The following is a 15770-nucleotide window of genomic DNA, read 5'->3' as shown; positions in this document are numbered from 1 at the left end:
TTGCCTTGAATGCCTCCAAGGATGGGGCATCCACAACCTCTCTGGGCAACCTGTTCCAGTGCATCACCGCCTCTGAGGGAAAAATATCCTCCTAATATACAACCTAAATCTCCCCTGTTTTAGTTAAAAAAGTTTTAGTTCAAAGTCTTTTTCATAGCTTCCCATTTGGTGGAAGCATGCATTTTTATCTTACCCTGTAAATACCAATAGTAGGATAGTTACTGCAGGATTTTAAACCCGTATCTCGTGTTTTAATCATTTTCCATTTGGATCCTTCTGCCTTGAGAATATTTGAAATAAAAGAGGGAGCATCAAATTTCTGAACAAACAAATATTTCACTCTAGAATACCATGCCTCATAACAAGATTTTAGCACTTGACATTGCCCCAAACTTAGACAGAAGCATGCAGAAAGCTCTACAGCAGTATTAGCAACTGCCTGAGCACAGTTAGATGAAAGCAGCAACCACCACACAATTTCTGTTTAGCCTCTGATTTAATTCTACCTACAATATATCAGACGTCTACTTTGAGGACCCTTAGCTTTGATGTGAAGTACTCTCTATTCCCCCTCCCCCCCCCCCCCAAACCTCTAAACTACCCCCTTGGCTACCTCTCCCAAAGGGCTGCTCAGAGTCTATAACCAACTCCCTCTTTGCTGCTCCCAGACTCTATAAGAGGGTAAATAGTTGCAGCTGTGGAAAAGGGAGCAAGTGTCTAAAAAGCAGGCAAGGATATTGCAATTTTGATCTTAGACTGTTCCACTGAAAGAGGAAAGAAGTAATGATCGCTCTGAAAGCTTCTTATGAGTAATTATCAGATCCCTAAATTTGGGAATGTTTTAGTAGCTACCTGAAATATATGGTGGCCTGGGGCAAGGGGCACAGAGTGTGATTAGAATCTCAGTCTCTCGTTGCTTTTTCCACAACATCACACACACACTCCCTTTTCTCCTCTCCTTCCAGCACTAGTCTCTTCTAGACAAAGGCTCTACAAATTCCCCTACATCTTCAAGGAATACAGCCTACAAGTGGGGGATGGAGACGGCAGCAAATTTCCCAGATCAATAGCCATTTGAAATTCAGACATATGGCTGAAGCCCTACAGCTGCATGTGTTAATTACCACACGTGTCCCCTGTAAAGCTGTCTGTTAAACACAAAAAGAAAACAGAAGAGAAAAAAGCTGTTCCAAGGGATTAAGTAAATAGTCTAAATTTTTGACCCTGCTCCCCTAGACACATGGCCATGTATAAGAACACAGGCTCCCTTCCTTTCTCCCGACACACCTGCGTGCTGAGGAAGCACAAGACCCCTTGCATCTCTAGCCATGAGCACTGAACCTATCACAAAGTGTACGTTCACCCTTCCAGTTCCCCCCCCCCCTCCCTCCGAAACCTCTTCTCTCACCAGCCCCTCTCCCTTTCTCCTGTAGAGGACTAATTCCTGGCTGACACCCAGGCTAGTCTTGGGCTTACAATACGCCTTTTCATTTCCTCACTGCAAAGAGAATGGATACCTCGCTGCTATGTGTGTATTGCATATGTGCAAAAGAGGGAAAGGGAGAAAAAGCCTATATTTTTCACCATTTCTTTCTGCAGCTTTGTTTTTAACCTAAGGATCATTAAAGTAGAATGCAGATGTTTAAGTGAGTGAGTACGACTCTATTCTTTGACTACGGTGCCCCAGCTAGCTCATCCCGGGATCTGCATTTAGTCTGAAGTTTTTATATTTGATGATGAAAATGAAGGAATTGTTTTTCTATATCAGAGAAGGGATGGGGAAGAATGCAGAAAGGCAGATAAGCAGAGTTACTGAATTGTGTCACAGGACTTCCAAAGAAACTAACAAGCTTGAAAAGGAAACTGGTATATATGGAATAATGCATGGTTCACCAAAAATGAAACAGGGCATCTTATTCTTAAATTTAAAATACTTGTATTTTAAGAGAAGGAAGATCATTCCACAAAGTTACAAGCTCAGAGTTGAGCTTAAGATCCACTATCAAATAAAGGTGTTTTTGTGAGTAGCTGAACAGTCATGAAATCTGTCAAGTCCATATACCTGAGAATTGCTCTGCTGCAGCACCTAAAGGTCTCATCAGAATATGAGCACACTGACATTTAATAAAGGACACGAATGAATGCAGCTCAGAGAAATTCAGTCTGCTAGTAAAACTCCTCCCATCCCTTCCTTTTGTCAAAGTATTTTGCAATGTATCTCGCTTGCTGTCAGTATATAACAAAAACCCGGATAAGTACATGAAGAGAAACTGTTATTCCAGCTATGTTTTTATTCCCATGGGTACCATCTCAGGAGCTTGAACAAAGACTGTGGTTGCCCGTCCAGCCTCCCCATCCCTTATTTACAAGCACACGTGCTCTGCATCTATTCAGGCTTCCCTGTAACAATTTTGTTGCTTATCTCCCTTATAGAGAAACACTCAGAGAGCTTATTGGATAAAGGACCTGAGAGGAAAGCACTTCCAGTCACACTCAACTGAACCACTATACCCAAGACTTGAAATATATTTCCTATTGAATTACTCTGATTTGAGGGGAAAAAAAAGTAATGTTTAAACATTTAGATGTCTAAATGTCTAGATCCTTCCACTGGATGCAAATACTCAAAGTAGGGTCACATTAAGCTGGTACAAAAATGAAGCTAGAAGCTTTTTTCATCTGCAAATCCATCAATTTCTCCAGTTTATCCTCAGATTTGCTTTCAAGAACCAATAATTGCAGAAGACAGGAAGTCTAGCACTATTAATTTCAAAGTTATAATGATGCTGTTTTAAAGGATCTAGAGAAATATATATAGCACAATACTATAAGATTTTGGCATGTTGATCCAGACGCTCAAAGAGCGTATGCAGAATTTATTTATTTTTTTAACAACTCTTTAAAAAAAGAAAAGGTGTTGAGACCACATAGCTACAAAGTACTTACACAACAAAAACAGCCCACAGTCCCTAGAACTATTCCTTTTCTCTGCAAGCCGTAATTGGTCAGACACCAGGAATCTCTGTATAGCACATAAACAGTTAATAATACCTTAACAGATGTTGCTTAATCAATTGTTAGCCTGCTTATTAGATCTACTCACCAGGCTGCTCAGTACCATGACTTAATCATTTAAAAGCCTTTACAGCTGTCCTTAAGACATTACAGACATGAGTAGTCTGTAGATTGCTATAATAACACTTGTAAACTACAATTTTATTAAGTCATATTATATAGACTAACCTACAGATTAGAACTGTTGCTTTATAGATGAAAGCAGAATTCTTGCATTATATCAAACAAAATATATGTTTAAAAAAATTTGCCTTCTGTTTAAACTTGCCAATGAAACTTTCTCCAGCCTCAAATTTGATACATATGTTCTGAGGCCTCAGAAAATATCTTGATGAAAAACTACACCATTTCAGACACATCAGTAATGTGGGCACCCAAATGGATTCTTTGTAAATGCTACCACTTATGTAACAATTCTAAAATTGAATATTTCTTCTAGTTCCTAATACTTCAAAAATCTGTTTCATTTATGAGATAAATCTAGGTACTGCTTAGAGCATTCATCTGCTCTGGAAAATTGATCCAGTATGGGTAGTGGTGTGAAATCACATGCTTCTTTCACAAAAAAAAAAAAAAAAAAAAAAGATCAGGATTCTCAGGTAAAAGCTGGGTTTTCTCTATCTTACAAAATAGTACTATTGGCAAACTACAATTTGCTATACCTGTGAAATCCTCTTGCTTACTACAGTTATATTCAGTTGGCATTTAATAAAAAAATGTGCATATTGTGTACAATACACAGTGATAAGAACTGAACTGAATTCTTAATACCTGCAAACAGATAAACCTTCTGATTAAAGTAATGATATTTACAGAACTATTTTTTATAATGAAGAAGCAAACTTCAGTTCTCACCCTAAGCTTGCTTGGAAATACAAATAGGAGCTAATCACCACTTTATGTGGTGCAGACTCCATTCACACAATTTTTAATCTGTGGTTCACCAAGACCTTTGCAGTCCTTTGCAACATTACTGTAGCACTCATTTCTCCAGGTTCTTCCTAAGCCACCAGAGATCTCACCCAGGTTCCTGAAAAGCAGCATACATCCCTGTTTCCTCCTGCCCTGTGCTCAATTTTAAATGGGTAGACTAAGAAACTACTTCTGTGTCTATGGGTCAGCCACTATCATTGCATGGTGGGAATCAAGCTTTTGCACTAAAAGGGAGCTTAAAGCATTCACACAGCACAATGCACAGCAAATCTGATGCCTTCAGGAAGCAAACAGATTACACATGCATATTTACACTACACGGAAACACACTGTAAACAGACAATTTGTGCATGTAGGTGTATACTCTACCCAAAAAAGACAAGAAAGAAGTATCTCAGTCCTTGCTTAGGAATACTTTAGAAGCAAACAGTTCAGAGAATATTTTTCACATGAAAATTCTCCCTCATCCAGAATTAAAAATTAGGATATTATTTATCTTAAAATAAGTAACACAAGAGATCCAGAATTGTCTGAGTAGCACTGCAGGCTTAGTACCTGCCAATGTTCTGCAAGAAGTTGATAACATGGTGACCACCAGTTAGAACCATCACTTTTCACTGCCCCAGTAAATTTGTATTTCCTTCATCTCACTGATGGAGGCCACACTATACTTCTGTATTTCCCAGAGCTACCACAAGCTGCTGAAGACATAACTAATGAAAAGATGCTTTGTGCTCAGATCAGAGAGGTGGGAATAATGGAGTGCTTGAAACCTGGTTTGTGTAAGAACACAGCTCTGATCCAGGTTTGTTACATCCAGAAAAAAAATGGAGAAGGTAAGAGTCTAAAGTCTCAGGTTTGTGTCACATTTCACCTTGAAGGCCTTGTCTACCAAGTGGGATGTTTTCGTCAAGATATCATCTGTCTTTTCGTACTTCTGAGACGTACCAGTCCCTGGAAGCAGCGCTCCCCTCCTGCAAGCAGGCAGCAGGTGAATTGGTGCCAGCTGCACCTGACATCCTATCACCAGCAGATAAAGCTTCAAGGTCTCCAGGTACCAATGCTTCCATTTATTTACATTAACATAAGTCATCCTCAGCTCAGGTTTGCCTGAGGAGAGCATTCACCCTTTACTGCTCAGTCTAATTACTGACACAGACTAATGGCTCATTACTGACTCAAATTGCTACTGCTGGCTGCAAAACTAGCCATTAGCATTTTCTGGAAGTTTAGACTCTTGGAAACCAGTAGCAAGAGAGCCACAGAGTGGGCCCACTTACCCACAGCTGCAGCTGAGATCCTCCCTGCAACTGAGCCTGCCTCTCTGCCCATTTCTTGGGGTTAAATTCATAAGGAGGAACCAAATTCCAGATTTTTTAATTAGCAGGAACTTTTAAGTTGTTCATATCAGGTACCTCAAATTGCTTCAGTGTTTTTCTTGTAGAAACACACTGTCTGTAAGCTGATTGGGCAAAGTTTTCACAACTCTGATGCGAGTCAAAGCACTGAATTCAATGCCTGCATGTAGGACAGTAAGTGTAAAACTTCTCAACCCACATTTTGCCTCCTGCAGAGCCCATCAGAGCTCACATTCCAATAACATCACCACACCTGCCGCAGGCTCGCAGAATGGCAGATGCTCTTGTCAGCTTTGGCAATAGGGAAATAAAGCTAGTCAAAACAAGCCTGGGTCTTCATACACTGCAAGAGACTTTGTTAAAGAAAAGGAGAGTTCATACCATTCAAGACTCTTCATAATGATGGACACTGATATTTCAGCCAGATTGTATTCACTTGTACTTGACTCATCTTTTAATCCCTGACTATAGAACCACACTTCCTATCCCATTTCCTTCATTCAGTTGATATAAAATAATATCAAGAACTCTCACACAGTGTCTAGAATAGTTAAAATCACTAACAACTATCCTCACATAAATGTTCGTTTCACTACTAATTTACTCAGTTTCCAGTTTTCCAGCAGGAAGACTGCATGAGTTTATGAAGATAAAAAATTCCATGACTGCTTTTTAACATCCCTCTATCTCCTGATCAGCCTCCTTTTTAGAGCCTGCTTGGTGACTGAAAGACACTACTCATGTTTGCAATATGCCAAGTCTGCACTGTTGAGTTCTAAAGCCTCAACATCCCACAGATAAAGAAAATAAAATTTTTGTGTTTGCTTGTTTTGTTTCAAACGTGTAGCACAACTTCCCTTTGGCTGGAATGAAACAAGCTGCATTTTTTAGGCAGTGAAGAAATCCAGTTATGTTGGCTCCCAGTATGCCTTTCACTGCATCTTAATATTTTAAGAAGCTCCCAGTGGGAGAGAGGAGATCCAGCACTGTAGGGGACAACGTGCATCTTCCAAGTCTCTCAGGCTTTCAAAGTAAGGAGCAGCTGGAGTAAATTAGAGCAAGAAGCTCCTTGTAAGAAAGGGCAAAAAGCAGGAATAAGTAATTGACAACAATCTGCAGGTTCTGGATAACCTAATTCAACCCAGAAAAACCTGCATTATCTGAGAAAAATCCTGGGCACTTTTTCCACCAGCATGTGTCAGCCTGGATGGGCTTCCTCATCTCTTAGGTAGGGAAATTCTTCCCTCTTTTTCACTTCAGGATTGCTCAGTCTGTCTTGAGAGAGAACAGAGCGCTTCAGAAAAGTTTAGAATACCTTAGCTTAGTACCCGAAGCCATTCGCTCAGAGTCTCACCACTCTTTCACAGCACAGAGACCAGCACAGAAACCCACTTCTACCAGGAGGGCTGGCTGTGAGAGCAGAGTCAGCAGGAAGGGCTGCTTGGCAGCTGGAGGATCAGGGTACCAGGGACAAGATGTCATGAAGGGTCAGACCAGTGCTACCACAACACCATAGCTGAAGCCAGTAAACAATTTCCTTTTTTTCCAGTGAGAAGCAAACAGAATCCCAAATGGGGTGAATATGATCAAACAGATAACACCAGTTGTTTTTGAGGAGTGTCTGCTGGCACAGACACAGGCAACACAGAATAAGCAAAACCAAGCCAAGAGGCTACGTCTCAGCAAGAATGCTGCATAGCAGACCTAGCCTGGCATTACCTTAAGAGTAGGAATTGAATAATAGCAGATTCAAGTGATCTCCAATCATCAAAAAACCCTATAATCTACACGAGGTCAGTCTGGGCACCTCTTTCACTGTTGTCCCCTTTTCCCACTAATTGCCAAACTTCTCTCCAACCCCTCTCCCCAGAAATCCCTCCTGCATCATCCCGAGAACAAAATGACACTCTTAAACAAAATGAAACATCTGCACTTGGGTGTTTCAGACTTACAGACACTAACAACTTGCTAAGCATTTTTTAGTGAATTCCACAGATGAAGAAAGATTCTGCCTCTGTTTCCAAAGAAATGGTCACACTGAACATTGCAGGTGTGCGTGGAAATAGTCTTAACATCACACTCCAAACTGCTGCTTCAAAACACTGCAAACAATTGCACTGAGTGACCTGCGAACTCCACATGTGCTCACTGTAATTGTTAGCTTTCTATCAGCTAGTTTTTTTTTAATTGCCCACCAAGGACACATACATCCCTCAGTACTATCAGCCACATTGCAGCATTCTTGCTGTGGCCTCACTTCTTCACACTTATGCACCTGGTTCTCTCAAGCCTAACAGAATTAAGGATAAGAGGGACCAACCTGAGAAGACTTGGCTTATAAAACTTTCAAGCAAACTGAATTCAGCACAGGAGGAATGGTGGTAAATATCTAAATTGCAAGCCGTGGAGAGCCTGGGCTTCCACGCTACCATGTAAGAACATGTCACCACTTCCCAACGCCCAGCTCTTCTCTGCCTTCCAACAGCAGAGCACTTCACAGACACGAAACAAATCAATACTGGCTATTTTGAAGTTTTACGTATGGTGCCAATTTGATTCAATTTAAACTACCTTACAGGGCAAATTGCATCTGGGTATCTGGAATTACATTAGACAGCAAAGGAGGCAATGAAAACATGGACAACTAGAGCATGAGATTTAAAAATACAACAGATGTTTTGCCAGCACGGTTGCCTGTTCTCTGAAAAAAGCTTCCAATAGCTGCTTCTGGAACTACATGTCAGACCAGTGACCATACAGCCATTTCATTTTCTTTTTATCAGTAGCAAAACGGCTTGCAAATAGGAAGGATGTAGTACTTCACACATCTTCTCATGCCTCCATCATACCTATTGACCTCCAGAAATTAGGGCAAAGCATTTGGAGAAAGAGAGCTATTACTGATAGTCAGCCCCTTTTCCCTTCCAACATTATATTCTTTCTCCTACATGACAGCTAACACGCTAGTAAAGCCTTCCTTTCATTTGTCACCTAATAGCCTAAGCCTATCCACCTGTACTGTTTCCCAGGCAGAGCACAGTCCATCCAATAACTATTTTGCCCTAAAGCCTTGAAAGGCACCAACATCATACAGTTTATTAGCTCCATATTTTACATTCCTTTATAAATAGGACAAAGGAAATCACGTCTGAGAGTCTTAGCTATTCCTTTTCCTCCTGAGAGAGCCCATTCTGTGACAGATTTGATCCAGAGACCCTCAACTAGAGCTGCAGAGAGGAGTCTGCTGTGCAGTGAGGAAATCCCAAAAACTAATTCAAATGAGAGTGGCCTAAAGAGATGTCAGAAGTTTCTAAGATGTGCTTCTACAATACAGATATTATCACTGATTCAGTTTCTTCTGCCAGATTTCCCTTCATGCTGTCCTTTTTGTATTCTTGCAAAGGGCAGCCTTCACAGGAAGACTGAATATTCAGCTAGAATGGGTGGTTATAGCCATGTTGGCTATACACCAGCCTTTAAAGAACCCAGACCTCCAGTGAACTATATGCTTCAGGAAAGCCAGGCTGCCTGTTCTTGGTTCTGGTTTCCCTACCACAAATGCTGTTTTGGACCACAACAACATCAGTCAAGAAGAGCTGATGAAAAAAAATCAAATTCATTTTTAGACTAGGCATTTTTCATCAGCCAAAAGAGTAATGCAAACTCCCTCAAAATTCAAACCTAATTATTTCAGCTTCTGAAAACTTTCTCAATTTGAAAAGACCTATACAGACTACTTAATAATTGCTCACAAGGATTTTTTTTTTAATATGAAGGAGAAAGGCTTATATGGAGGCTTACAACAGATGAACACATTCAGAATTGGAGAGGATGTAAAGTTTACACGACTGCTTGAAGCATGCTGGCCCAAAGGGAAATGTTTTCCTTTTCTTGACAGCTAGTGACTGCATAGGATATTTCTCCATCCACGTGATCACACTCAGCATTCCTGAAATAGGATGCCACAGGCAGCTCGCAGAACAGTCAATTTATATTACAAATTTTAGATTAATTCCTTCCATTTACAGTTCTTTTCTTTTGTACATTCCAGTCAAAAAGTTCAGATGTTTTTCCCCTTGCTCCTGTTTCTTATGAAATTCTATGTCAGCTGCTTCTAATTCTAAAAGAAAAGACCAGGACTACTCAGGTAGAAATCCTACAAACAACTCCAACTCTGAAATAATGCAAGAGCTACTCGATTTGCTTGTACTTCAGGCTAAACTAGCAATGGTTGTATTAACAGAATGATAACAGTGTGTTCAGGTGGCAATTACACAGGCTGTGAGGTTTAACAGATAATTACAGGCTTACAGAGACACATCCTTATCTGAAGTAAGAAGAATGCTTTAGCATCAGTCTTAAATTAGTATTTTTCCTTGCCTCTTTCTTCTCCTTACCTTCTCCTGAGCTACCATAAACAACAAATAGACTGGAGAGCAGATATGCTCAAAATAGATCATTGCTCTGAGCAGCGATCCTGTTAAGTGACAGTCCCAGCATAGATGTTTTTCAAATTAAAATCAGGCATCAAGGTTTGCAAGAGCAGACAAGGTTTAATGTAGGTCTGCTCCAGTGGGCCAGAAGTTTTTATGCAGACAAATTTAAATTAAAAAATAAACCAACACAACCCACACACCTTTACAATACATGTAAAGGCCACAATCATCACACCGGCACTCCTGACTACAAGTGTATCCCTAATCTCTAGGGATTTTACTGACAAAGACTCATAGTTAACATCAGGGCAAACAAACAAAGGCTATCCCATATCTGCTTTGGAAAGCTTTGCTTTCATTTACCATATCTCAGCTGACGAATGCAGAAAAGTACACAGTTTTTCCTCCATAAGGTAATGCATGAACAGACTGTCATCTTATTTCTCCTACTGTAGGGGGAGGTCTAAAAGCATGTAAACCTCTTACACTTAGAGCTGTTTAGAAACTCAGGTTCTAAGTTATCCCAACAGACTTGGGGAACTGCTATTACAAAACAACTTTCTGAAGCACAGGACTCCACTCACCTTTCCTCCCTGAGTTACCCTGGCTTGATGGTTTATCAGTTACAGAACCTAAAGTGGAAAAAAAAAGGAAAGAAACATTTTACATGCTGAAGGATCACACAGAACATGTAGTTATTACCTGAAAACAGTTAATTTTTCAATCTAAAAAGCATCTGCTTTACTAGCCAACAGCATGGTTTACAGGTCCTGCGGCTTCAACCAACTGGGACAGCATAAGGACGTTTTATGCATTAAGGATGTGAAATTAGGATGTGGGTAAACATGAAATCTTTAGTATTTGGATCCAGTGATTTGGAAAGAGCTTAACACAGCAGTGCGCTAGTAAGAAACCTGGAATAAATCCAAGGGCAAGAAGGAAATATCAATAAGAGTCATCAATAAGAGTCACTTCTTTGGTTCGCAAACAACAGGAAGAACAAATCAAAAACAGGCAGGGAGAGCATGCAGGGGATGCAAGGGGCAGTATTCTAAAGGAAAGGGATTAAGACGGACAATTTTCAGAAAATGGATTTCAACCAAGCCCTGAACATCACATCCACAGCTGTTTGAAAAGGGACATTAGATAAGATCCAGCATGTACTTGAGTAGGACATATCCTGTTTATTTTAACATACAATTAAAATTTCATATATTTTACATGATTCTGCACTTCTTTCTACAGTTTTAGTGCTTATCATGAATTTTTCACTAAAAGTTCAGCAGATAATTAAGGATTTCTGAACAAATCTATAACAAAAATGTAAAAATTCACAGCAAGCATTTCTTTCCTTGTCAAACAGTTTTATTCTCAGGAAACTGATTCTTCCATGCACCATTATGAAACGGTTTCAGTGACTACTGCTCCTTCAGGAATCATAGATCTAAAGTCAGTTTCAAGGAAGCAGTTCTGACAGTGCTGAGAGTCTAGTCAAGACAAGCCCTAAACTTTATTGCCTAGGCACTTGAACTTGCAGACCAGTTCATCACAGGTCTACTGCAGAATTACAAATAGGAATCAGGCACACAATACTAGTAGTTATAGGCTAACATCTGTGCATCCTACAAAACACAATGACTCTGGATTCCTTGGTAACACAATTTTATAAACAGTTCAAGAGTAAGTGAACAGATGAGTAAAACATACTCTTAAAACATGCTCTGCCAAATCTGGAATGGTGGATGAAAGCCAAATTACGGTATAGATCTTATTTTCTTTCCATGTACCTGTGAAACACCAAGCAGCCCCTCAAGCTACATTACTCAACCCCACTAGTCCACAGACACGTGCACAACTCAACTTGAATACTCATGCAAGTCACTATGTTTGCTTACTACCACAACACATCCTACAATCAAGAAGATAATGAAAAAGGTGAGGAGGATTAAAAATAAGGGTTTGACTGCTACTGTGTTTCCACTTAATAGGCAAACAATGCAAGATGAGAGCAGAAATGCATTAAATACCTGTGAGGTATAAAGTGTAAAGCATGAAGTCAAAGGCAGCCCCTACACAGCCTTACTTAACATGTTAGACAAGCCTATGCTCACTTTCTTTTCTTTTTGGGAACAATGGGACATCATTCTAATGTTGTTTCTGAATTCTCTCAAACTGTAGAAAGCAGCTTTCCCATTGCTCCCTGTGCTGAGTACGTTGCCACAGCCACTGCAGCTCTCCTCACAGCAGCCTGTAAAGCTAAAATCGAAACCTGAAATTTGGGCCATATGAAAATCTGGAGCCCCTCTCCAGCCCCATTCCACTTGGGCAGTGGGTAGCTGTACTGAACTGCAGGGAGAAACAAAACTTTAGTTTGCTTTACGAAAATAATTATTTGCAAAGTTTAAGTACATTTCTGCCAATCTCTGAAGGCAACATGACTCCTTAGCCCAACTAAATGCAATCTGAGAGCTGTTTCTTTTAATTATAGCTTATGGAAAAAGAGTTATCCTGTCTGCCATGGGGACCCCTGGTTTTGGTGTACACAGTAATACTGTGGCTTATGCCTCAGCTACCACAAGCTGTGCTTCCACTCTGTTACCTTAGGGATTTTTCTCAGTGAGCCTAGTAAAAGGTCAAGTACCTCCAGTGCCAGGTGGAAATGCCACAGCCCAAGCTTCCTTGAAGGTTCCAAATGCCAGCAAGCAAACAGGGAGATACAAGCAACAATTGCAGTTACAAATTGGGTAAACTAGCTGAGTCACCTGAAAAGATTAAGCACTCTGAACAGAACATGTTCACCCCATGCCCTTTTGGTTATCAAATAAGTATTTGTTGAAGCCACTCCCACAGTACCTGAACATACAGGAGTTTTGTTCTGTACAGAAGAGCCGCTAATAGGCTTGCCATCAGGTGTCACACACCAGCAGTATCCAGTGTAGGTATGGCACTGCACCTGTTTGATAAAACAAAGAGCAGGCATTTCATTTCTCACTCTCTCACCCACCAATATTATTACAATCCAGCATCTCAGTGGAAGTCCCAGCCCTGAAGCAACACAAGGAAGTACTTCAGAGCAAGGAAGTCACATTGTATTGTTTGGTGAATATATTTTTTTGACAAAGACTTTCTCCTCCCACCTCCCTTCCCAAAGAAAGGTTATTTTTCTTACTCCTTTAGCTAAAATTCAGGGGGTAACAGAAGTTACAGATACTCAGCTGAGAACACTTCAGTTTGGGTATGCAGCAATCACAGCTCAGCTCGTCCCACCTTTTGCTAAATCTTGTTTACTATTTACCATTAAACAATTTATCCTTGGAGTCCCATCACATCCCACTTGGAAAGAGGAAAGGCCACCTCAGCCCATTTCTACAGACACTGCTTGAGAGCAGTGCTCTGTGGGAGCTGGGAGAGCATTTTTTTCAGTAAACATGGCTAGAAAAACACAACACAATATACTAACAAACATTCTTCAGACAGATTTGAGCTCACTCTTGTTGCTGTGTCAGCTCAGGCAGTGGGAGCAAGATGCTTGCTCTGTGATTATTGATAGGATTTCAGAACACTCAGTGAGGGATGCGTGAGCCAAAGGGTGCACAGCACAAGATTCAGTTACCTCACATTTAAACCTCTGCACCTGAACTTAACTTTAGAATTGCCTAGCTCTTTCCAACCATCTTTCCACTGTGGAAGGACACCAGACTGACTAGTTAATACGTGAAGAGTGAAATCCTGACCTAGCAGTGCAGTCTTAGTGATGTCTATGCAGATATTAGTGGTGCTATAGTTTCATCCAGCTTAACATTACAGCTTTTGCCTCAACTTTCACAGAGTGATCAGCACTTGGATAAAACTGAGGATGCCATTTGACTTCTCAAGACAGAAGTAAATGATCATCACACAGGCATCTGTGTAAACACTATCAGTTTCCAAAATTCTTCCTAGCAAACACACTTTCAGTTGTAGTCAAGTCTGTGCATCAGTAATACCAGCATCCTGAAATGATATAGCAGTTCTTACTGATACAGGCCCTATAGATGGCTCCATCATAGAGTTCTGATAACACCAAGAAATGAAATCACTCCAGAAACCTTTTGTTTTTAAATTGAATTCTGTCCATTCTCTGTTTTTTGATTTCCCTTTCCAGTACTCTCCCCAGAGAACAGACGAGCAATATAATGTATTTGCCCCATTCTCTTCATTAGGAATCTTTCAGAACCAGAGTAGTTATTCCCCCTATTGCTGACAGCTGGCTCTGATTCCCTAAGGTAGTGGAGTTTGTTCAGAGATTTAACGATGGTCTTTTTAAGAGGCTTTGAGTATCACATAAAACATGATCTAAGAGCAATTATGCCACACTACCGCGTGTTTATCTTGGATTTTACTAAAGCACAAAGCAATCATTTTGCCTCAAGCAAATTCACATTTAGCAGCCAAAATCAACAATACTCTCATGTACCCACATTACTAAATTCATTCTTGCTATCTGCACACTTTTATTTATTCTCTCAAAATAACACAAAATTGATGGCGAATTATTCAAAAGCATTATGAATACAACTAGCAATAATCAAGTTACAAAGTATTTCTTATTCCTTGGTTTAATCAATGGCATATTTAAGATACACAGAATAGAAATGCTAGGATTTCCATGTTTAACGTTTAACTTTTCTGATCTTATGCTTGCATTCTCAAGGGCAAAAGATGCTGACTTGCTGACTTTACATCTGAGCCCTAAAAGCAAAAAGAGCAAGATTACTACATTATTATAGAAATGTCTGCATTTTAGATCACTTCTTCAGAATTGGACACGTGGACTGAAGTGTTTTCAAAACAAAGGTATAATGAACATCACTGGCTTTTTTAATACGTGTTTGTACTACTTTTTTTTTTTCCAACTTAAAATTGTACAGCATCATCTCTTCTGGATCTCCTAATATAGCTCACACGCTTTTTAAAAATTCAAGTGAACTGAAAATCCTTCAGTCAAACTTTCAGAAAATAATGGAGTTGATGGCGAGAAGTCCAAGAAGTATACTGACAGATTTAGGGTAGACACATCAAAGAGCATGTCATGCAGCTTATTCCATTGGAAAGTTACTAATTACATATCAATCATTTATTCAGTTCAAGGATATTACACTGATAAAGGCAAAGAAACCCTGTGAATAACTCAAATGAAATCTAGCCCTCTCTGTTCTGGTATCTCATAGCATCTTTCCCATCTCATCAGGAAAAATAAGAATAAAAAATAAAAAAAAAAATCAAATTGACAGCGCTTTCACACCACTCATGTTTTACTGCAGCACAAAATGACTTCCCTACAACAGTCAATAGGAGCAATGAAAGCACAGCCCTTGTTCTTTTCATTCCTGAAGACAAAACAACTACCTATGAAAAATAGATACTTCATAAACCTCAAAAATTCACCTAAGTTGGCTTTCCTGAAGGTCTTCACATTAAGAGATGTTACTTTTCATAATGATACCTGGAAAGGTTTCAGCACATTTAGATATCATAAGAATATCAGCCTACATACTAGAGAGTTCCCAGCTTAAATACTGGGAAAACAAACAACAAAAAAACTGAAATACTCTTCCTCAATTACTCAGCACTGCTGTGTATCTGAAAAATGTAAAGGCAATAAGCTGATCCAGCACCATTTCTAAACACTGTGCGTAGACAAAATAAGACACTGTAAAGTATCAGTTGTTCCACAGTTCCTAACAGTAAGGAACCCTAGAGATTCAGCTGTGTTTTGTTTTGTTTTTAATTTTTCCAATGAGTTTCCAATGATCTTAGGCTTGAGTTGTGTTTCACATTAAAATTTTCTATTCGAAATTCAACCTCAATCTAATCTTACTCTTACAGTAGCAAGATTTTTAAATATCGCTTTAGTGAGAAGAATAGAAATGACATGTTTACTGCACAAATCTAATCTTTGCTATTGAGTTTCTTATTTGGGTTATAC

At 39.7% G+C, this 15770-nt stretch overlaps 1 protein-coding gene across 4 annotated transcripts in view; it reads right to left on the bottom strand.

Annotated features, from left to right (window-relative positions):
• Positions 1-15770, bottom strand: part of SMOC1 (SPARC related modular calcium binding 1) — a 119494-nt gene that overhangs the window by 52067 nt on the left and 51657 nt on the right. For all 4 annotated transcript variants that reach the window (XM_065754635.1, XM_065754618.1, XM_065754609.1 and 1 more), the window contains exons 4-5: positions 12656-12755; positions 10387-10434 (exon numbers count right to left, since the gene is read on the bottom strand). In XM_065754635.1, coding sequence (XP_065610707.1) covers positions 10387-10434; positions 12656-12755 — 148 coding nt within the window. The remainder of the gene's footprint in view (positions 1-10386; positions 10435-12655; positions 12756-15770) is intronic.

This window comes from Cyrtonyx montezumae, unplaced genomic scaffold, assembly GCF_038088225.1.
Source record: "Cyrtonyx montezumae isolate F1298 unplaced genomic scaffold, pur_monq_1.0 scaffold_10, whole genome shotgun sequence".
In the NCBI taxonomy this organism is placed as follows: domain Eukaryota; kingdom Metazoa; phylum Chordata; class Aves; order Galliformes; family Odontophoridae; genus Cyrtonyx; species Cyrtonyx montezumae.
Note: the sequence above shows the minus strand (reverse complement) of the source record. Positions and strands in the feature narration are given on the sequence as shown.